The sequence below is a fragment of the Amblyomma americanum genome, chromosome 11 (genome assembly GCF_052857255.1).
Source record: "Amblyomma americanum isolate KBUSLIRL-KWMA chromosome 11, ASM5285725v1, whole genome shotgun sequence".
Lineage (NCBI taxonomy): Eukaryota > Metazoa > Arthropoda > Arachnida > Ixodida > Ixodidae > Amblyomma > Amblyomma americanum.
Window position 1 is genome coordinate 48047762 of NC_135507.1, and position 23524 is coordinate 48071285.

Sequence of the window (23524 nt, forward strand, 5' to 3'; positions counted from 1 at the left end):
CGCGTATCTGCAATAGCGTGTTCGGCGCTAATGCATGCAGCCCACATCACACTCATCACCGCCACCTACCTCAAAGCACGATTGTGGTGTCCACTGAACAAGGGAGCCAGTTATGCACCCTTCCTTCCCACAAATTCATCGGAACCTAGAACGATGTCCACGCCAAGGTCAATGAGCACAATGAACGCCGACGGCCTATAGAGACAGAAAGCAGCGCTCGATTTCGGCGGCGGCTGATTGTCGTCATGTGGTTTCTCAGGTGGTTTCTCCTCGGTTCAAGTTCAAACTCTCGCACATGGCGAAGGAGCTACGGGAGAGGGATGGGGAAGTTTTTGTTTAACAAAATGATGCCACCACCGAGTGGCGGCATCGAGGGACCCGCCGGTCATGAAACATTCAGTAATTTCCGTATAAATATCATTTTTCTAGCAAACCAAACCCAGCGTCCCGGCGCGCGTCCGTGTGAAAACAGGACGCATTTCAGAAGCGTTTCTTTTTCTTGTTTTATGCGCGCCAATAGCACGCGAGCATGATCACGTGACACTCGTCCACGTATTAAGCCAGTCCGCGAAGGGAGCAGAGAGCGAGAAGACGCAGCTGTAGTTGGATGCTGGTTGTTCGTCAGCTCAGGTCCCGGAGAGACAAAGCTCCGTGAGTATTGTTATTTGCTGCTTCGCAATATTTTCCCGTGCATTTTGTCATACCTCTCTGAACGAGATCTCTAAGTTCGTGGTGTGTTGAGGATTTTGGCAACCAGTTTTTTCTCTAATGATTTGAGATGAAATCTGTCGCTAGGCCTGACGGCGCGCTTCACGAGTGGTGTACCGAGTATTTATCATGGCGCTTTGCAATTTCGGTCACGATTTTTCCACGGTCGCGATGTATTACCTGGGTATTAGTAAATACAGATTGATTCAGCGCGTCGGAAGCTTTTTCGAATGATTGATACGGGTGATACGGGCTTGCAATTTTCCGGGCGCGTTGTAGCATGCGTTTAGGCCCGACCTCGCAAAAGCATTTGCACGAGGAAGTGGGTCAATAGTGGACGTTTTAGAAGTGGGGGATGGCGTCTAATTATTGCGAAAATGCATTTTGCAGTTTCATAATCTTTCCCAAGAGTCAGAATTTTTGTTGATCTTGATGGAGAATGCTTTCAGACCTGCTAAGACTGAGCGTTCGAAGTGAGCACGGATGACAGAGGCTGCTTTGGGCTTGTTTGCTTCAACGTCGCATTTCTTCTCTGCGTTATCGAGTTATTTTTGAACCTCGCTGCCTGCTTATCGTCACGATGCAGTAACCGAGACGTTCATCTTGCCGCTTACGTATAATGGCTATCTGGGTCTATCAGCTGGGAGAAGTTACAAGGACGGACGCTTGTCATAAAAAAATGGTCAGTGCGGGCAGTTCATAAAAAAATAGTAACGCGGCAACCTAAGCGGAGCAAGTTAAAGCTGAATTAAGTGAGCGTTGTGCTTAGAGTTGCGCGGTCTTCAGACCAGCGTTCGAGCGACGCGCCGGCATTCTCCAGCGTTGAGAAAAGAAAAGCCGTGAACAGCTGTGAATAAAAACGCGCTGGTAGCTGGCGTTTGGCGAAAATTGCGATTTTCATTTTGGAATAAGGCTTAATTTCGTGCCCATTTCGGACGACGAGCTCCTCCGACAACCACGAGGGAAGGTAATTGCGAGTCAGTTTACCGTTTCCTGAAATTTAAAAGGTTTTCGCCAATTTTTGCTATGTGTCATCTTGGTTGTTTCATGGCTGAAAGCTTCGTTGTGCGTTGCCTAAACCCCTGGATCCAGATGCCGTTTGGCGTTGTTGCGTTCGAGTACTGCGCGCGCTATATCCTCCTCGAACGCTGCATGCCCTTGGCTGGTTGTGCCGTTCCGTTCGGAGTTTAACGCGATCGCTTTAAGGAGCTCGTTTCGCACGAAAGTCGGCGTCGTGGGCCGTTGGCGTTGTTACAAGAAACACGAGAACCACCAAATAAAAATTTCTGAGGGCACTTAATTCTGCTTGCGCGCAGATAATGCCAACGCATGGAACTTTCTAGAACGCGGGGTTTTTCCAAGACGGCAGTAGGCGTTATTATGAAAAGTTTTTCTGTTGTTTTTATTTTCTATTCGCCATTTCAATTTCTGTTTCTTTTTAGATATTTCAATTACCTGTGTTTTTAAATTTCCTTTTATTTCTTATTGTTTTTATTTTTCATTCATTTGTAAGGTTTTTCAGTTTTTATTCGGTTCTTGCATGCTGACGTCATTAGTTCGATTGACAGCTATACTGTAACACGTTTCTCCGAACATCCCCGCTGTCGAGTCATGGGCCTATAAAGGCTTTCGGCATAAAAAATCGCTTATACACTGGGAATGGAACCAAGGTCTCTCAGATTGCCATGTGAGTACGCGCAAACGCGTCGAGAAGGCTCGTTGGTTCGAACTGAATAGAAGGTGGACCTAGTGAATGCGTCATGGTCTCTGACTTCGTGAAGTGTCTTTGTGTACTGATGCGCTCATGAATAATTTTGAGTGTGCAAATTTTGAAATGTGACCCCATAAAAATCGCGTTCTGCTTTATAATGCATTTTAATCTACTGTCGTGATCTGTTTGAACGCAGCGCTATCTATGATATAGAGATGAAGAGTAATGCGAATAGCTTCCACTGAGGCATGATAGGTGGTATAATGACCGTGTTCGCTTTGGGTTGATATAGTTCGGCGTTCCAAAACGATTCAGGCTATGAGAGGCTCCGTAGTAGAGGGCTTCGGTAATTTCGCCGATTTGGAGTTAATAACGTGGACTGACACCGCATAGGGGTTGTGTATTTCAATTTAGGGAACCAGCAAACGAAATCATTGGACGTTCACTGGTCCAAACGCTCAGCCCGGTGATAACATGACGGTTCCGCCCCTGCGCGCGGCAGCGTGGGTACAACACATCGCGACCTCTTCGGGCTTTGCAGACGGGCAGGCAGCAGTGGCCGGCCCTGCGTGCGTCCTGTTTTGTGCGGGTGCGAACCATTGCGATGTCGTGGTGCTCGCACTGCCCGAGCGCATGTGATGTAGATCGCGCCCGTGTGCACTTGTGTTCAATGAATGCGACGCCAGAGAGGACGCACACTTCCATTACATCATTTGTCTTTCACTGCAAACTTCCTCCTTTCCCTGACGGCGTGGGTGAGGTGTCCACTGATATGTGAGGCAGTTACTGCGTCTTTCCTTTCCTCTAAAATCGCAACGGAGACGCACAACGGCCAATTCAGGCAGCAGCGTCTCCGCGACTTTTTCGCGACCTCTTTCGGCGGCGGATGGGCTTTCTTCAGAGGCCTGCTGGGGACTCCAGGCCGTTTGTTTCATGGGCACGGCGTTGCGCCGAACGGGCGAAGGCGTTCCGTGGAGACCCTGGCAGCTCTGCAAGCACACTGTCGGTTTCCGCTCTTAAAGGCGAAGCTTAAGCGTCCTCCAATTTATTTGCGCCGCCTTGTTGAATTTGTTTGGCCAATGCTTTTATCTTGTATGCTATGTTAACTTAATTTGTCTACCTCGTTAAAACAGACGAGGTCGGCCGAGTTACCCGCTACTCCGTTACACGGTCACGTGGTCACCGACTGCATGCACCCCGAGCCTTGCTGTTCGTGCAGCTTTGAAGGCAGACGCTGCAACGCGCTTCAAACGCGTCTTGGACGCTGTACGTAGTTGCGAGCTACCTGCAGCGCTCGTGGATACCGGGTGTGTTTCATGTGAGGCGAAAAGGAATATCTGCACAGCAACGCCCTCGCGTACTTGAGCTATCGGTGCGCTGTTCAGAGCCACATCTCTTGGTGGAAATGAGGAGGAACCGTCGAACTAGACACGTGTAAATGCGCAGTCTGCTCCATCCTGTCGTAATTAATTGGCAGGAAGGATATCCACCGAAACGATCAGCGTCGCAGTGCATTTTAGTGATTGCCTGGATATCTATATGTTTTGGCTGGTGGAACAAGAATCTTTAGTATAGAGCGACGGCCGACTGTCAGATCCCTGATGCGTAGCGTTCCAGTAGTACCAAGCAGTTTTGGATCTTAGTGTGTGACTTAGCTGTTGAGGTATACACGTTAGGGAAGGAATTAAACGCCCCAGCCAATGCCTTGGTTGCGTTGTACCTCTACCCAACCTATCCGGAAGGCAACGTCGCAGGTACTGCCTAAATATTATTCTTTTCAATTCAAAATCAGCTAAGGCGCACACGGAAAGCCATATTTCGGTCGGGCCTTATAGCGAACCAGTTGGACACCCAGGTAGCTCTCTTGAGTCGTGAATCTCACCATTTGAAGCACGATACCACGTGAGTAAGCTTCGTTGCTGTTGTCTCTGCACTGTGTCCTGTCTCACTGCATCGAAAGGAATATCATGCCTTTTGAGGTACAAGTTGCTTTGGTTTGGTTTGATATATGGGGTTTAATGACCTAAAGCGACTCCGGCTATTAGGAACGCTGTAGTGGAGGGCTCCGTAAATTTCGACCACCTGGGGTTCATTAACGTGCAATGACATCGCACAGTACACGGGCCTCTAGAGTTTCGCCTCCATGAAAATTCGACCACCTTCGCTGGGATCGAACCCGCGTTATTCGCGTCATTAGCCGAGTGCCATAACCACAGAGACACCTCAGCGGCTGAGGTGCAGGTTGTGTTATCCCTTGAAGGAAAAAAAAACGCGTGTTCTGAACGTCAGCGCTCGGGTACGGGTGCCATGCAGTTGCCTCCCCATATATGTTCCTTTTGTCCTGCTTGCATTTTAAGAGTGACGATCATGTCTTTGTTCGTCGCCGCAGGGCTTCTGCTGCGCCCCATTTCCGCTATTCGAGTCAACGAGGCGAGCACATAGACCAAAGCCGTCTCGCCCTTGACGGGTCTTGTCTTCAACACCACCGCAACGAGTGGGCATCGCTGTAGATCAGCGGCTCGTTGTAGAGCCAGATGGACAAAAACAGCGGCGGTCAAGCACCTCCGCCCCTCGGTCGCGCTCGCGGCCGTTCGCGCGGCAGGGCACGGGCCGTGGTCGTATTGCCCGGAGCACAGGCGGCACCTACGGTGCCTCAAATTCCTGCTGCCATGGCGCCACCAGCGGCTTTGCCAAGGACGCCTGGTGTTTTGAGGCCTGCGACGGTGTCCTTGCCGTCGATGCCCGCCGTCGACAGCGTGGCGGGCCTGTCGTTCTCCATCGACAACATGGCCATCGGCGACGGGGCGCACCTCCACCAGATGGCGGCGATGGCCCCTTCAGCTGTGGTGCCGCAGGTGAGTTATCTCTCGTTTACAGCGGCAGCTCTTGAAGGGCTGTTGGCTATGTTTTAGGTCTAGGTCTATGGGGTGAACGTCCCAGATCAACTGAGGCTATGAGCGCAGTGAAGGGCTCCGGAAAGTTTGGCCACCTCGGGTTCTTTAACGTGCACTAACATCGGACAGTACACGAGCATCTAGAATTTCGCCTGCATGGAAATTCGAGAACGCCGGACGGGATCCAACCCGCGTCTTTCGGGACAGTAGCCGAGCTCCATAACCACTGAGCCACCGCGGCGGCACCCTTGGGTTTTGCGTCGTAGTAGTAGTAATTCGCAACTGAATAATAGCTGCCACGGAAACCGTCCGAAGAGTTGCTACCGTTAACAGGGGAGGGTGAACGCGGAATGTGCAAAGAATGGAGAGAGCGGAAGAATATGCAATCGGAGGCATTTCAATTTTATAACAACACCTGTTAAAGGCCCGTTACCTGGGATTCGCGTCGTAGTGTTACTCGAGAACTTAAAAGCGTTGCTCTGTAACTATACGCATATGCATGCGCTCTCAAATTCTTAAATTCTATTGAATGAAATGAAGATAACCCCTCAGGTGGCCCTCAATCTGGCATTTCACAGTGGGGACACAGAAGACAACTTGCCGAAGTTCGCCCGTATACATTAAACGTCTTAGCGCATTAATCTAATGACGGGAAGCTGCTTCAACGGGAAACGGAGCTTTTCTACGCTAAGATGGTGCCGTGGAGCGCAGGCGTCGACGTTGCCGTCAGTTTTCGCGGGCAAAATGAGGAGACTTCGATACTGTTCATAGCATCACCTCATTACCTGTGGTCCCAGCATGGCCGGAAATCTACCTACGTGTGACCTTGCAGGGGGTACGCAGGGCCTCACTGAGGTAGCCGTAAAGGTCCGCCGGGATTGTGCTCTTTTGAAGGCAACGGGTAGCATATCCACGTTTCCCGTGTATATTGTGTATACTGATGCGGGGGTAACTGAGTGAAGGAGCTGATGGTGTGCACAGCTGGGATAGTTTCCAGGGTGGAAGCATTAGGAGATTGACCGCATGGGCTGGAGGTGTATGTGTGAGACGAGAGCGTGTGGGGCTGTACACATCACGTACGTTGCAGCGCCCAGCCCGTGTGAATATGAGACCACCGCGTCATTGTAGGCCACCGTCCGGTTGCGGCACGGAGTTGTGTGATGTGTCGCGTGTACAAGCCGCCTGTCTTCATCTACCCTTGATGTCATGCTATGGGGGAGGAACCAAAGATTAGGTTAGATGAGACGGGGGTATTGACAACGTGTAGAGGGAGATCGAATGGGGAAAGGCTGAAATGATGAAGTAACCAGGGGTCCCTTGGAAGGCGCAGGATAATCATGCAATCTGTCGTTTCCGGTGAATGCCAGGAAGGCAGGTAAGAGGTAGGAAGAGACCGGTGTCATATAGTCTGATGTTGACTGGGGAGGTAGAGAGAAGCTTCGTGTAAATTGTTTAGGCAGAAGCGAGCCATGTGAGTTGTTATTGGGTAAGGAAGATCTAATTCACTGATAGCATGAAGATAGCTAAAGTCATAGTTATACATAAAGGAGGCCGGCGTGACTACATAAACAATTGCCGCCCTATCTTAGTCTTGCCTGTGTCCTCAAACATTATAGATCGTCTGCTGAAAATACGGGAGACGAGACAATTAACGATTGACGACCTTGAGAATGTCCGCGACCATTGATTTCATGCTGGTTATGACTTGCGTTATGCAGGCGATTTTTTGTTCGCATGATGCCAAATACTCCTTAAAGGCGGCACATTGCTGTTCGAGGCAAGTACTTGATGAAGGGTGGTTGGATGAAGTTATCTTGTGTGGTACAAGGCCAGGGAGAGGGCCAGGATGGTGCCTGGCTGAGGATAATACCTGGCTGAGCAGGTTTTACTTGGGCAGCCCACACTAGAACAAGGTTAGCTTTCCAATCAATGAATGTTGGATTGGATGGTGATACCTCAGCTGCTGTCCACTTGTTCCGTCGCGCAGGTGTCCGGTGTGATCGGGAAGGGGGTTGCGTTGAGGTAATTTGCACTGTAAATCGTTCTAGTCTGGCCCAAGTTGCCGCATGAGACAGGACGAGTGTCGGTTCTCCTTTCGATCTGTGTCCAGGGGCGGATGGGACAGGCGATCACTAGAGGTGTGGTCCGACCGGAGTGCTATGGAGGGGGTTAGGATGAGCTTGTGGGTTTTTGAGTGTCAGAATGGGTGTCACTTGCAAGGATACGGTCTAGCGTTCAGCGAAGTTGAATTCGGTGACAATAGGCCGCCTGTATACAAACTCGGTCTCTTCGCTGTCGCACAAAGCACCTTGTATTGAAAGGGCGTGGTCCTCTCCGCAGTGGTAACACCACGGGGTGCAGGGATGCGGCTGTTGTTCATGACGGGTTGCTGCACAAGGGCAGCAGCGCTAGAAAGTTGTTCTGAGGTTTTCATTACGCGATGCCCACACTGTAGGCAGTTATCGTGTTTTAGAGCCTTAGTTCGATGTGGTTGGCAGCCATATTGCTCGGACCTATTTCCGGCAGTCAAAAAGAGCTGGAGATTTTACATCAGCGCGTATCTGATGTAACAGTTGTACGGGTTGTTGCAGTATTCAAGATCATCTCTTTGATCAACTCAAGAGGAGTATGAGTTAAGGCATAAGCCTATCTTCGCTCATGAGTGCCGTGGACGGAAGTTGTGGACGGAGATTTTTAGGACGAACTCTCAATCATAAGGTGTGTAGTAAATAAATGTAAAAAAGCTAAGCAACAGTTCACAAGCAAATAACATATATGCAATGGAATAAAAATTAGAACAAAAAAAACGTTAAAATAAAAACAGAAATAAAAACAAAATTACAAATTACAAAAATGAAATAGTAAAAGTTAACAAAAGTCACTACAAATAATGAAATACTGAAAAATAGAGGGAAAGCTGTTTTTGAGTAAAGGAAATGAAGTAACTGTCTCACATACCTCTGCGGACACAGGAATAGGCTTTGTAAGGGAAGTGGTAGAGGGAGTGATAGAAGAAACCAAGTAAGTGGGGACATGTGGTGATCTACGGAATAATTTCTACCACGTGGGGATCTTCAACGAGCACCCACATCTCGCAGCACACGGGCGCCTTTTGCGTTACACTTTCACCGAAACGCGACCTGCATGTCGAATTGAACCCTGGAACTTCGGCTCAATAATCGAGCGTATTAACCACACAGCCAACGCGGCGGCTGAAAAATGGAGGGAAGAAACATAGGACAAAAAAGGCTTCCGTAATTGCGCTCTTAAGCAGACTTAGTGCATTCGTGAAATTTTAAGTATATGCGTTGTGTGAGCTGCGGCTTTGTGTGGAAAGCTCTCTCTCTCCCTCTCTTCATCTCTGCTTGCAGCAGTTACAGTTCGCACCGGCCGTCGCACCTGGCGACAGGGGCGACGGCGGCCGCCTAGAGACCCGGCGTCGCCGCGACGAGTTCGCCGTCATCGAGACGCGGCCTGCGCACATCGACAACAAGAGGGGCACTTCGGGCAGCCCCATCAAGGTTGTGGCCAACTACTTCCGGCTCATCTCCATGCCCCAGTGCTGCATACACCAGTACCATGTGGAGTTCACGCCGACGGTTGAGTCTAGTCGTATGCGGCGCGCCCTCCTCGCGGACTACATGCACATCTTCGACAAGTGCCTCGTGTTCGACGGCATGTCTGACTTGAAGTCGCCCAAGCGGCTGAACCAGGACATCACCGAGGTGTTCCCGCAGCGGCGCACCGACGGCAAGATCATCTGCGTCCGCTTCAAGTGGGTCCAGGAACTGGCCCCGTTCAACCCGGAGCTGCTGCGCCTCTTCAACACGCAGATGCGCCGCAACCTGGAGCGCCTGGACTTTGTGCAGATCAACCGGTACTTCTTCGACAAGCGCGCCGTGGCGAGCATTCCGCAGCACGCGCTCGAGCTGTGGCAAGGGCTCGTCACGGCCATTGGTCAGCACGATGCGGGCGTCCTGTTGGTGACGGACACGCTGCACAAGGTGCTGCGTCGCGACAGCGTCTTCGACCTCATGTCTCAGATCCAGCATGTCCCGAACTACAAGGACGAGTGCGTGAAACGGGTGGCCGGCTGCATTGTCCTGACGCCCTACAACAACAAGACATACAGGGTGGACGACATTGACTGGGAGCAGAACCCGGCCTGCACCTTTATAACCAAGGACGGGTCCAAGACCTACGCTGACTACTACCGGGTACGTGTTGCTACTAGTGGCATGTTATAGGTTCTGTTCAAAGTGGTGAATTAACTGGTGGCGTCGTCACCATCACATGACAAATTTCTTCCAATATATTATGCCAAGAGGGTCCATACCGAAGTGGTACCCGAATTTTTCCAAGTTTCTCTCTCTATCTGGCTCAGCCGCCTTTCACTGAATCGCGTTTTCCTTCCATTGCTGTCATCTTTCTGTGGCAAACCACTAGCTATCTGGCATACAGCCCATTTAGTTTCCTCAAAAATTTATTCATGTGTTGCAAAGCCCAGTGTAAGTGAGAGTGCGTATGCTTAGCAGTATAGATGCAAGTACGACCGACCCCATCTGACATTGGGCGATGCCATGTGCAGGAGCAGTACGAGAGGCGCATCCGCGACATGCGCCAGCCGCTGCTGGTGGTCCGTCCCAAGGAAAAGGACCTGCGCGCCGGCCGCACGCAGAACATCTACCTGGTGCCGGAGCTGTGTGTCCTGACGGGACTCACTGACGAGGTGGGCAGTCGGTTTGAATGTAGTCCTGTTTGACCTTTTCAACGGCGGCCACTGTTTATAATGGGTATAACTCCTGTGTTCGCGACTTGGCCGTAGACGTCCGCACAACCAGGGGCGTTTAAGAAGGAGGCGGGGAGAGATCAGGCCATCCTAGCTCCACCGCTTGGCCAGTACTCTCGCCCATAACGCGTCGCCAGCGTGCTGCAGCCATCAGGCTCGGAGTCACGTGAGCAACAGCTCATGCCGTGCCGTGTCCTTTCATGCAGTAGCATTTGAGTAGCTAGGGTTTATGCACCTCTGCTTTCCCACATTTATAGAATTTAGGCGAAAATTCTCTCTCCTTTTTATTCGCGCACTACCACATAAATTCGTTATTCTATTATATGCATAGAGGCTATGCCAGCGCAGCTTCAGGGGCGTTTGAATCAACTCTAAATTTCCCCACTAGGCGCCGGCAGATTTCTCCGCTAGGCCTCGGCCGTATTGGTTGAACAGGCGAAGCCCGTCTTAAGTTTCCTCGATTGCGTTTCGACAGAAGCAACAGGGTCCCTATCGGACAACGCTATAGTGACGCCTCAAATGGACTGTCTGTCTCTAAGCAAGCAGAAGGCGACATTTTATAGAGTACCTTTCCGGTGTAAACTATTACGAGCACTTCGCAGGCGTTATCTTTGGCGGTGGTAAGTATTCGGAGCTTCGCTCCCTTTCCTCCCACCCAGCGGGCGAAGGAGAGGTGTTTTGTTAGGTCACATAAGTGCTCGCTCTCCGAGCGTGTCAGCAGCTTTAAGCGTGCTTCGCTGTATCCGTATCGGCGTATTTCCCGTGAAGCTTGCTTTCTTGCGATGCGCGGCGTACTCGTGGGTTTGCGACGAGATATGCCTTCAGCCTTTTCCGTGATTAGTACGCGGTAACAGGAACATTCGCGATAAGCCGCTACGCCTTAAGCGGGCATCAAGATATGTGGCTGAATGGACGCGGAGGCGGGGGATTTCATGCTGCAACTTCCTAAGCGCATGTATTGCTCATGCGAGTACTCCTGGAGCTGGCTTGACGTGGTTTTACTGCATTACAAAACTGGCACTGCAATGCTTAGGACTTAGTATGTACTAAAAACCTGAATATAATAGTGAAAGATTGGAAAGCAGAAATAGGGGAGTTGTGCTTCTTCTACATAAGGTTTTTCTTCGAATTAATTTGAAGGCGCTACAAACGTTTTCCAGCAACTGACTTGGGGAAGGGAAGGCGTCAGCATCTTTTACCGTTCCTTGTAGAACCATAAAGCGCGCCAAGTTTAAGCCACGGCCACATGAATGAATGCATTTGGTGGGAACTAGAACATTGCGGACCCCGAGCTTTGTCGTGGTCGCTAAGGGCGCATGTGCTCCTACAAAGTCTAGTCTGGGCAGTTTTTAAAACTGGATTAGCGTATAATGGGTATACGGGCCTTCTGGGACCCGACCCTAAAATCTTTGGCGGACTCTGAACCGTTGGAGGTACCCAGATAAGTGCGGCTGTCCGCCACCACCGTGGCTGAGTGGTTATGGTGCTCGCCCTCCTACCTGAACGACACGGGCTCGATCCCTGCCGCAGCGGTCGCATTTCGATGGAGGCGAATTTGCGGAGGCCCGCGTACCGTGCATTGTCAGTGCAGGGTAAAGAAGTCCACGTGGTTGAAATTATCCGAAGACCCTCCACTGCGGCGTCCCTACATAACCTGAGTTGCTCTGGGCCGGCCATAGACCCCAAACCACAGTTGCCGTCTAACGGGCCCTTATTTCCCTCGCAGATGCGGGCCAATGTGTCCGTGATGCGGGACCTGGCTCAGCACATGCGCGTGGAGCCTTCCAAACGGGTGCGGAACCTGCTCGAGTTCATGGACCGCATCAACAACAACGAGGCTATCCGCAACGACATGGACAGCTGGGGTCTCCGGTTCGACGACTCGCTCGTCAGAATCGACGCCCGCGTGCTGCCGCCCGAGAAGGTGATGCAAGGCAGCAACGCGTACCGCTACAGCGCGGCCACGGCCGACTTCTCGCGCGAGACGCGCGACCGGCCGCTGCACGTGGCCGTCGCCGTCGAGTCGTGGATCGTCCTTTGCCACCGGCGCGAGGAGGCCAACGTGACGGAATTCGTGCGCACCCTGATGTCCGTGTGCCCGCCCATGGGCGTCAAGATCGGGCAACCGCGTCTGGTGCTGCTGGACGACGAACGGCCCTCAGGCTTTGTGGAAGCCCTGCGCCAGCTTGGTAGAGGCGGCAATATTCAGCTGGCTTTGATCGTGCTTCCCAACAACCGCAAGGACCGCTACGACCTCATCAAGAAGGAGGCCTGCGTCGACCTCGGCCTCCACACACAGGTGGGCCGAGGCTTTTGTTCTTTGTCGCCCGAAGCGTGTAGCGAGATCCGGTAAAAACTCGATTTACTTTTCAAGACTTCTCCGGAGCCTGTTTTTGCGATACTGTAAGATGACCATTGTACAGGGGGCCTGCAGCTTCGTCAAGTGGTCTTCATGGCAGCTTTTTCTGCATACCTTTAGCATCCTGTATATTGTATTTGATGCAAACAAGCATTATTATTATCGTTATTATGAAGCGCTGAGTTCGGCTTCCTTGAAACACAATTAGAATCAGTTGTAATGAGTGTCCCTTATTGCGTTTTACTGCAAAAATTGGGAAATGGTGTGGTAAAGTGTGATGTGGTGTGCTTTTCAGGACTCAAATAATTTTGAGTTACCTCATTTCAGTCGTTATTCGGTTGGTTCTTTTGAATAATTGGAGGCTCCAGTTGGCCATAACTGGCCAGAACACTGTGCGCAAAAAGAATAATCGCGTCATTTGAGATGCTGAGCACCGAGCAAGTCTCTGGCCATCGCATCCATGACTGGTTGGTCGTGCTGTAATGTATATTACTGTCAAGATTAGCTGTTGCCTCTTTTCCCTGCGCTGTGAACGCTTACGTCAAGAGCGATGTGGTGGCTGTCTAGGTGTGAAAGTTTGTCGACGTGTATGTAAGAGTTTATATAGCAAGGAGCTGTAGGGTAAGATGATGCAAGTAGACTGAGGAAAGCAAAGTCATTTCTAACGCAGTACAGTGCATAATGGTGACGATGGCTACTAGTTTTTTTTTCGGTACACTTTCCAGGTGATGCTCGCCCGCACCATCGGCAACCGCAAGACCATTCGCTCTGTGGCCACCAAGGTAGCAGTGCAGCTGAACTGCAAGCTGGGCGGCGAGGCCTGGTGCCTGGAGATCCCTCTGGCCAGCACCATGGTGATCGGCTACGACACCTACCGCGACTCGAGCTCACCCCATGGCTCGGCGGGCGCCTTCGTGGCCAGCATAAACAGGAGCCTGACGCGGTGGTACTCGCGCGTCTCCTTCTATGACACCCACCAGGAGCTGGGCCACTCGCTCGCCTCACTCCTGCGCGACGCGCTGCGCAAGTACTCGCAGTGCAACGACGGCGCCTCGCCCGACCGCATCATATTCTTCCGCGACGGGGTGTCCGACGGACAGATCCCCCAGGTGGGCAAGGCAACTTTTTACCCAGAAAACCCGGCGTTGCTGGCGTTGTGAGCGAAAAGTCTCGTGCATGGATAGGACAGCTGGTTGTGCACAGAGACCAACCCACTCTCCAAACACGAAAACGCTTGCATGGTAGTAGAATGAGACTAAGCTTTCCTCTAGCGCAGCGCCTTTCATGAAAGCGGGTGTGCGCTTGAAGACAGCTTACTCCCCTTTTTATTCCTTTCTGTTTATAGTGTAGGAGGCAGGTGGGCAGCATACGTCACATGACATTGCGACGTCGTCATAACCTGCCCTGAGGATAGGGAGCAAACTGCCCTCCGTGGCAGTTTAAATTATTGATTGGTTACCTGAAAAGAGAAACCTCTGCCACAGAAGGCCCACGGCCGGGAGAACCTGCCATCGCAGGGCAGTAGCGCATCCCTTAACTGCTGCACCACAGTACCACTACGCTAGGAAAGTATGAGGACTCTCATGGTTCTATGATTGTAGCGAATGACCTTCTGCATATCCGGGAATCAACCTATTATGCTGTCACGTCATACCTTTAGGGTGGAGCTTCAGTGTTCTCTCCAATTTTAGTTCTGTGGCCATTGAACTATTACCATTTATTGGATTTGCGAATACTGCTTCTTTCTACAAGAGTGGAATTAGCCGGGCCCGTTGGATCATGGCACATAAATAACAGCGTGACAGACCGGACAATAAGGATGAGACACAAACACGAGCGCTGACTATCAACTGAAAAAATAAAATTTATTGCACTGATGAAATTTATACTCCAGTGTCTCACCCACAGCATAAAGACATAAAAAATTTAAAACCAAGCACCACGATTCTCCCGCGTTCGTAGCAATCAAGGAAACTAATCTGTTTCCTTTTCAAAGTGATAGAAGGTGTACTCACGCAATTCACTCCTTTTTTATGAATGGCATGCCCTTCGAATAAAGCGCGCGCAAGCTGTAGTATCTCCTGAGTACTTTGCTTTTGTCAAGAATTGCAGTGTACTTGCAGGTGGCCACGTGTTCAGGCAGATTCTTCCTCGTGCTGTCTTTGATATATAAATAGTTTTTAGGCCAAAAAAGAGACAAGACACATAGGGTGACAGGACGAAGCGCCAACTTCCAACTGATGTTATTGCATGCATGAAACGTACTTAAACAGCTTGTCATCACATGTGCAGATGGGTCACCTAAAGCTCAAGTACGGCTTGATAAGGCGCGCTCCAGGAATTTTTTTTCACAGTCGTACAATACTATCGATGTGTCCCTTATGCACAGGTCGCCTTTCTTTTTGATAAAAAACGTTTCTATCAACTCTCTAGCATTAGTATTCCAGCTTTTGCCCAGAATGCGCACATCAGTGAAGCAAGGCTCACAATTGCGGGACGGGCACTTACTAATGTGCTTAGTTAGATTTGTACCTTCCTTTTTCTGCTCTACGTTTCTCTCATGTTCCCTCGTTCGCTCATTCAGGCACCTGCCAGTCTGGCCTATGTAGGAGTGCCCGCAAGACAGGGGGATTTCGTAGACCACCCCTTCAGCACATTTTACGAACGGTCTCCTGTGCTTTGTTCCGCAGCCTCATTCCTTGCTGTTCTCTTTATCAGTACGGGAGCAAAGGCCACCTAGCTTTCTCGGTGCCGAAAAGGCGAGCCGTACAGCATGGCGGCTGGCAACTTTTTTCAAATTATGGGCCACACGATGCACGTATGGCACCACCACTGGTCTTACCTCTTCTCGGGGGACCTCTGGCTTTGCTCTACCAGTATCATTCTTTGTCTTGTAGAAGCGTTTTTTTATCAAAAAGAAAGGCGACCTGTGCATAAGTGACACATCGATAGTATTGTACGACTGTGAAAAGAAATTCCTGGAGCGCGCCTTATCAAGTCGTACTTGAGCTTTAGGTGACCCATCTGCACATGTGAGGACAAGCTATTTAAGTACGTTCCACGCATGCAATAAAATCAGTTGGAAGTTGGCGCTTCGTCCTGTCACCCTACGTGTCTTGTCTCTTTTTTGCGCCTAAAAACTATTTAATTATGAACCAAAACCAACTAGCCCAGCAGCAAGTGCTCTTAGACCATATGTCTTTGATATCTCTGCTACGTTCTCGCAGCCTATCATTTAAACAACGTCCTGTCTGTCCTATGTAGGATGATCCATAGGACAAAGGCACAAAATCGTAGACCACTTCTTTTTTTTACATTCGGTGAAAGGCCTTTCGTATTTCCTTTCGCACTGTTTTGGGCACTTCTCTTTTCGATTGATGATTTTGCGAAGTTTGTCGAGTTTGTCAAGGTGCAGTAAAAAAGCACCCTTACGTAGGACTGCCCCAAAGCTCTCTTCAAAGGATGACTCACGCCGTGCACTTGTGGGATCACAACAGTTCTTTCATGTTCCTCTTGTACCTGTGTCGTCGTGGCTTCTCGGTGGAAATCTTTGAAAATTTTCTAGCCAACACTACAAAGAACAGCGTCCGTGAATCCGGCGATGTGCAACCTTTGTAGTTGGATCTTTAAGCTTTCTTCGCTACGATGCAGACATGACTTATTGAGGGTGCTTTTCAAGGCGCATGTTGATGCTGCTCTCTTTAGTAGTTTCGGGTTATCCGAACTGTAAGGCGTGAATCCTTTCTTTGAGCGCGGGGTGTAGCACCAACAAATGTGCTCTGGGTGCACGAACGCGAGCAAATCCAGGAACAGGTGTTGCACAGGTTGTCTTGCGGTAATTCCTTCGTCAGAGTTAAATATTTAAGAGTGCCTTCGAATATCCTCAAAAGTTCTGCTACCCCACTATGGGGTCCCATGGCAGAGGCCTTGTAGACGATCAGAAAATCGTCAACATAGCAGAACACGTTGAGCGAGCTGCTGTTTTCGAGGGTTGTTTTCAGTTTTCTGTCGCAGCGGCCAAGTAGAAGATTGCTGAGAAGCGGCGCCACGCATGATCCTATATACATACTCCTTTTTTGCTGGATGTGAAGTCCATTAAATCCATTTTTAAAGATCATGAAGGCTGATCACAGATAAAACCCCGGGACTTAAGGAAACTCGCACAAGTAATGTCACAGGCAGTTTGAAACCTAACGGTTCCCATTGTTTTGATGCTTTCCTTTACCGCCTCGAACAACAACTCGTGCAGAAGAGAGTAGTAGAAGTTTTTAAAGTCGACCGAAATAATGTTTGCGCTTTGCGGGCACTGTTGTTCGAGCTACTCCCTCAGGTTCCTCAGTCAGGTTTTTTTTTTACCAGGAAAGGGTCGTGCACTGTTGGCAAGAAAAAAGAGTTTTATAAATAAATAGTAACAAGAGCCTTGATAAGGACCCTCAATAGGTCATGTCTGCATCGTAGCGAACAAAGCTTTAAGAACAAACTGCAAAGAATGCGCATCGCCGGATTCCCGGACGCTGTTCTTTGTAGTGTTGGCTACAAAATTTTGAAAGATTTCCACCCGGAAGCCACGATCACTAAGGAACAAGAGGGAGGTGAAAAAACTGGCAATCCCACATGTGCATGGCGTGAGTCATCCTTTGAAAGAACGCGGGAGAATCTTGCTGCTTGGTATTAAAGTTCTTATATTTTTATGCTGTGGGCATGACCCTTGAGTATAAATTACGTGAGTGCAGTAAAATTTTCTTCCATTTGTTAGTTAGCGAAGGTGTTTGTCTGCCTTCATTTTTGCCCCATCTGTGCGCTGTTATTTATGTGTAGTTCTTTCTAGTTCAATTTTCGTCATCCTGCCATGACCATTTGAGCTCTGCAGTATTGTGTAAATAAAATCAGATAATGTAGGTGCGGATAATGCCGTGCAGGTGCGTAGTGCAGGCATTTTGCGCTGCAACGGAAGTGGTGGCGAACATCCGAAATATTGGGAACACTTCAGCAGGGCATCCCGCATAGCCTAATTCTCTTTGAGACGTTAAACCCACACATAATCAACCATAAGCATCCAAATACTATCGAATCATATTTGCAAGTATGCTGCTTAGCTAAATTGTGATCGCTTGCTACATGACTATTGTGGTTTTTCAGATAGTCTCAATGAGAGACACGTAGCTGGCCGATGCTAATGCCATCCCCTAAAAAAATTCCAATAAAGTTTCTGTTGACTTTCGGAAGAAATACATCGAAACTCTAGTCCTGTCAGCAGGAGTTATTGGCAGGGGATGTCAGTTCTTAGAGTTTTTTTTTTCATTTAGGAGTCGAGAGGCACACCCACCTTCTCATCGCGGCTATTGGAAAAATCGAATTTCGTAGACGTTTTTATGTCCTGGTATACGGCATCGCGTGGCCTCGAAAACTGAGTGGCTTGGATGGTGCAGGCGTTGCATCATCTTGTCTCTCCCGGCTCCACAGACGGGACACTGAAGGTCGCAGCAAGAATTTGTCTCATCTTTCTGACCTGTTTTGAAGCGTTCGTCCCCACTCGCAACAGATACTTGGGTGCGAAGAATCAATGCATCTCGGCAAGTATTTTTCGGCTGTTAAAACGTCCTGGTGAGACAGAAATACCTTACTCAATTTGGCCCCTCCAAACTGCGAGCTCTTGATAAATGTCTGCTGTAGAGTGTTTCGTAGCTGGGAAGACAAAAAAATTTACAGCGATCAGTTCGATTGATGCAGAGGAAATATGAAAACCTTCTTCTTTGCCTCACCAGTCTATTCGTTTTCCTTTTTATTTTTAATTATGATTCTATTGCAATTCTTGGTGCATTGTCATCCACTGCCCAGTCAACTTCAGTTGCTTTCTATGCAACTATGCAAAATGTGCGAGGTTGCGGCGACTCCTCTTACCACTGCCGGCGAAGTGGGGGACCGGTTATACGATATGTCTCCACACTGGACGGTGGCCGTTTGAAACACAGTCACCGGTGGGCCTTTGAGTACCAGGTGGGTATTGCTGAGCTCTGTGAGAAGGAATAGATCAAGAAACCCACAATTTCTCACACATTGTTCTTTGGGAGGCTATTGCCACAGTACCAATCCATCCAGTCGCACCTATACCGCGGCCGAACTGTTTTAGCTGGGACTTTTCATGCCTTGCGCATTCGAGGGGCTAGATGATTGTCATATCTTCGCTCGAGCGCCCTGCTGTCTTTCTCTCCCAGCACGTCTAGTTAAACCTGGTCTGTGTGCTTCGACCGTCAATCGGTGACATATTTGGTGGAGCCGCTGGGTGGTGTCCCATGTACTCTGACTACGAGGGCACTCTTGACGCCTGTTCTCCACGCGTGAACTCAACACCCGTCCACAAGGCGAGCCGCCGTCTGCGAGGCCTACAACCGGAGTTCGGCCAACTGACAGCACCTGTAAGGGTCATGACATCCTAAGCGGCTAGTCTTCACACACCTCGGTCGCCGCCACCGTTCCATGGAGACAGGTTCTAGGACGTCGAAGACTGGTTGGCCAGCTTTGACCGAGTGGCGGGTTTCGATGAGTGGGACGGCGAGCGCAAGCTGCGCAACGTCTACTTTGCGCTGCAAGACTCAGCCAGAACGTGGTTTGAGAACCACGAAGCTTCTTTTGCCACCTTGGAGGCTTTTCGTCGAGAGCTGCTAGCGAAATTTACCAGCAGCGAAAGAACAGAGAAAGCTGAAATCGCCCTGCACTCGAGATCACAGCAACCGAACGAGGGTGTCGCGATGTTCATAGAGGAAATGACGAGCCTGTTCAATCGGGCCGACACTGCTATGTCCGAAGCCAAGGAGGTACGCCACTTATTGCGTGGCGTAAATGAGCAGCTGTTTGCCGGATTGGTCCGTGACTCGCCAAGAACAGTGCCCGACTTCACCAAGGAGGCAACGGTTATCGAGCGCTCTCTTCAGGAACGGGGTGCCCACTACGGACGTCAGGCTACTGTAGCAGCCGCTTCCCAGTACACGCATACGTCGCTGCACGCCGAGGAGCTTCGGGAGTTTTTAAAGAGCCTTGTGCGCGAGGAACTGGCGAAGCTTCCCTTTAAAGCTCCACAGGTCAGCGTCGCTGCCGTAACGGACGTGGTCCGTGAAGAAATTCAACGAGTTGTGCAGCCACCCCCCGCTCCACACCCGGCGCCCTCCGATATGACGTACAGCGACGCGCTACGAAGTCCCGGGCCAGCGATGCGAACCTTATCTCCCGTCGCTCCTGTGCCACCTCTACACAGTACCCAGTCGAAACAGTACCCTCCGTGCCGTAGGAGTCCAGTCCCCCCATGAGCAAAGCGCACGTGTGTCATACGCCAAACAATCGGCCGCTCTGTTACCCCTGCGGGTAGCCCGGCCGCATCCTCCGCCACTGCCCCTACAGCAGAATGGGTTTAATCGGATTTTCACCTGACGCACCTTGACCGCGCTACGGTGAACGACCAAGGGATATCGAGCAGTACCTGGCTCACAACGTGCAGTCCTCGACCTCGCAGCGACGTCAGTCCCGATCGCCAACCCCAAGGCGGTTCTCTTCGCCCGGCCGGCCGTCGTCCTCTGCTCTGGCAACTTCAGAGGTACCTCCCCACGTCGGGAAAATTGGAGACGGCGTCTTCCGGGCGTAAGGCCACCGCGACTGGACCGAGTCAAGAGCCTCCACCCGACGATTCACCGCGACCCTCCGACCGCCGGCGACCTCGACGACGAGCTGGGACCGACTGGTTTCCGCCGAAATTCCGGTACCCGCCGACAACCACGACGTTACCGCACACGTGGATAACGGCGCTGATTTTTCTGTAATGAGTAGACGGTTAGCTACGGCCGTGAGGAAGGTTCTTACCCCTTGGTCTGGGCCGTAGATCCGGACAGCTGGTGGCCATGTGGTAACTTCGATCGGTGTGTGCACTTCGCGAATCCAGATCCGCGGTGTTACTTTCCCTGGTTGCTTTCCTGTGTTAAGCGAGTGCTCCATGGACCTCATACTCGGTTTGGCTTTCCTTCAGGAGTACGGTGCCGTTATCAACTTTCAGGAGCTATTCTTGTCGTTTTCCACCCAAGGCTCTGTCGACGACGATACCGAGCCGCGCAGGGCTAAGTTATGCGTCTGTGATGACCAGATATTGATTCCGTCGAGAGCCAGCATGTTTGCTGCCTCAGAGTGCGATAACAACCCCAGTACTCGTGGCATCGCTGAAACCAACATCTTGCTGATCCTGGGTCGGCAAGTCTGTGTAGCTTGCGGAATTATTGAATTGAACAGTGCGCGAACCGAACTTTTAGTGACCAACTTTAAGCAGCCCCAATTTTAAGCAAAAATTTTTTAAACAGCCCCAACTCTAGGTCGCCGGTTAGAACCGCTGCCCCGAGCTAGACTCGAACTGGCTAGTCAATCTTATGCTACGCGAAACGCTGAATCGTATGACACTTTCGCGACATTCTACAAAAAACGGTTACAATGATAGGAACCTGCATGAAAGCTGCGAGATATCGTGAAGTGGAGGGCGCGGGGATTTGGACCACCCTTATCTAATCTATCTTTACAAGTTGTTCTTTAAGTGTCGTTTACAATGCAGACTACGCAGGTATTTTTACATTTCGTGTCCGCTGGAGCTGATGCGGCCTCCGTGTTGGAAGTGCGATTCCGCAGGAAACTGCAGTAGTGGACCACGCATAACGTTTTCCCGAAGATTTGCAGTGGCTACAGAAAGCTTTTATTCCAAAGTAAACTTAAATTTTCTTCCAAGAACGGTACCTTTCCATTGCAAGGCAGGCTGAACTTCGGACTAATAGAATAGGATTAGGAATCAAGAGACTGGAGCTCTGAGCATCTGCCACGTACGTACGCACTGATTTGATTCCCGGGAGTTCCGAATAGCATGAGAAAATGTGCGGAAATGGCAAACTTTGGAGATGGGACCTGCGTGGGAGGTAGAGTTTCCATGAGGATGACATCATAGCTAGAAATTGTCATGAGTTTCCATGAGGATGACATCATAGCTAGAAATTGTCATGAGTTTCCATGAGGATGTCATCATGGCTAGAAAGTATGTGACAGGCATGCACGTTTTGCTCGGGACCAGGCTCGCGGCAATACAGTGCGGTAATCGAAAGCTTTAGCTTAATGTTTTTTTGGTGGCTTCCGCATGAGGTGACGGGGGCTGTACGATGATCTGCAACATGTAAATTCGATGTTTGAAGCCTACCTGGAGCCCTAGGTAGCGCGTGGTCAGTTGGCCCCGGATCGGCTTTATTTGAATAATGCGTAAGCAACGCATGGCATTTTTTTTTGCGGTTTCATGTCATTAGGAGCTTGTCATCACGATAACGTTCTAACGAATTGAGTTATAAGAAAAAAATGTTTGCATTAAATACAGCATCAAAAAATCTCGCAGGGGAAATATTGAGGTGCTAGTGAGGTAGGAATTAATTAGAGCCAGAAATGTCCCAAAAGTGTGCGGGGCCGGAGCAGATGTGGCGCAAAAGTTTGAAACACTGGAAATGGGTGGAGCTACAGCTTAGTGCCGAATCTGAAAAACTGGAAGTGTAGACGTAGCGAACCGTGGCGACAAATTTAAAAACGAAGCGTGGCGCCAACTTTTTAAACTCAAAATGGGCAATGATAGAACTTAATTTAGGCAAAGAGGGGCAAGCAGGCGTCAATGCTTACGGATGCCTCCAGTGCGGGTGTCACAGTGATCTCATAAGTTTTTTATTTAACTGTGTTATGAATTGCTTTTATTATTCTTCGTTTTCAGTCCTGCACTTTAACCTTATGTCACCTCCCCGCTTTTGCGCCACCATCGTCCAATGCCTTTTTGGTAACTTCCAATGCCCTGTGCTGTCAGCAGAAATGCACTGGCAGGTGATGCTGGTGGCGGCAGCGGGCGCGATTGAAGCCTGTCTCGGGTGTGCGCGGCGCAGGTGAAGGAGTGGGAGATCAATCAGATCGTGGCCTCGCTGCAAGCGCTCTTCCCGGGCGTGCAGCACAAGCTGGCCTTCGTGGTGGTGACCAAGCGCACCTCCACGCGTTTCTTCCTGCCGAGCCGTGAGCGCGTGGCCAACCCGCCGCCGGGCACCGTGGTCGACAGCGATGTGACGCGCCCCGAGCGGTACGACTTCTTCCTGGTGTCCCAGAGCGTGCGCCAGGGCACCGTGGCCCCGACACTTTACAACGTCATCTACGACACGACAGGCCTGAAGCCAGACCACATGCAGCGCCTAGCGTACAAGCTGACCCACCTCTACTTTAACTGGCCGGGCACAATCCGCGTGCCGGCCCCGTGCCAGTACGCCCACAAGCTGGCCTTCCTCGCCGGCCAATCGATGCACGCGGAGCACAACCCGCGCCTCTCCTCTACCCTGTATTACCTCTAAACTCTGGCATTCGGGGTTTGCCGAGGTTCGCTGGTATGAGGAAGGTGGGATGGGAGGTTTGCGCCCTCTGCCCTCTTCTGCACACCTGCGCACAGCATCTAAGGAGCACGGAAAGGGGCTAAGCAGGTGTGTGTGATCATCCTCTGCATGTTGCCATGGCAGTTCATGAACGAAGCGCCGGCGTCTAATAGAAGCAGCGAGGGGTTCAGGCTTACCATGGCTCAGTAGTAAGGGTTGCTTTTTCAGGTGAGAACTCAGTGGCGATGTGTATGGCGTGTCTAATGATTGTTTGTGGAAGGGTTGATGCCTGAGGCCTTCGCTGTAGGAGCTGCTGCGTGGCAGCAAAGGTCATTGATTCAAAGTTTATCTGTGCTAGATGGCTTATTTTTTTCCGCTTCACCTTAGGAGAGCAATCAATTCGATATGTTTTGTGAAATTTGTTTCTTGATGAATGCTTCACTTTTTTCGCGTTTCCTTTGTTGATATATTTTTGTTTGTGCCCATGCGCAGTTTTTTTATAATGAACGGATACTCGTTCAAGAATTGCGGTGCCATTCTTCCATGATTTTGTTGAACTAAATTACATGCACTGCCATGCACACGGCCATCAAGTTTTCACAGCAGGTATTTTGTATATTTATTGGAAAATTTCTGGTTGTTCGAGAGCATTCATCTGTT

The 23524-nt window shown here is 50.3% G+C and overlaps 1 protein-coding gene across 1 annotated transcript; it reads left to right on the forward strand.

Moving 5' to 3' along the window:
- The first annotated feature begins 563 nt into the window (after nt 1-563).
- Nucleotides 564-23294, forward strand: LOC144110173 (piwi-like protein 1). Its single transcript, XM_077643008.1, has 7 exons — nt 564-651; nt 4809-5274; nt 8685-9530; nt 9902-10042; nt 11829-12401; nt 13187-13570; nt 22394-23294. Exons 2-7 carry the CDS (start codon nt 4954-4956, stop codon nt 22844-22846), a joined length of 2718 nt encoding a protein of 905 aa, XP_077499134.1. The 5' UTR covers nt 564-651; nt 4809-4953; the 3' UTR covers nt 22847-23294.
- Nucleotides 23295-23524: the final 230 nt, after the last annotated feature.

Bases quoted from the DNA above. Each gene is read 5' to 3' on its own strand.
- LOC144110173 (XM_077643008.1), top strand. From the start codon at position 4,954: ATGGACAAAAACAGCGGCGGTCAAGCACCTCCGCCCCTCGGTCGCGCT. The intron at 5,275-8,684 runs GTGAGTTATCTC...CTCTGCTTGCAG, and splicing joins CTTCAGCTGTGGTGCCGCAG to CAGTTACAGTTCGCACCGGC. The intron at 13,571-22,393 runs GTGGGCAAGGCA...TGCGCGGCGCAG, and splicing joins CCGACGGACAGATCCCCCAG to GTGAAGGAGTGGGAGATCAA.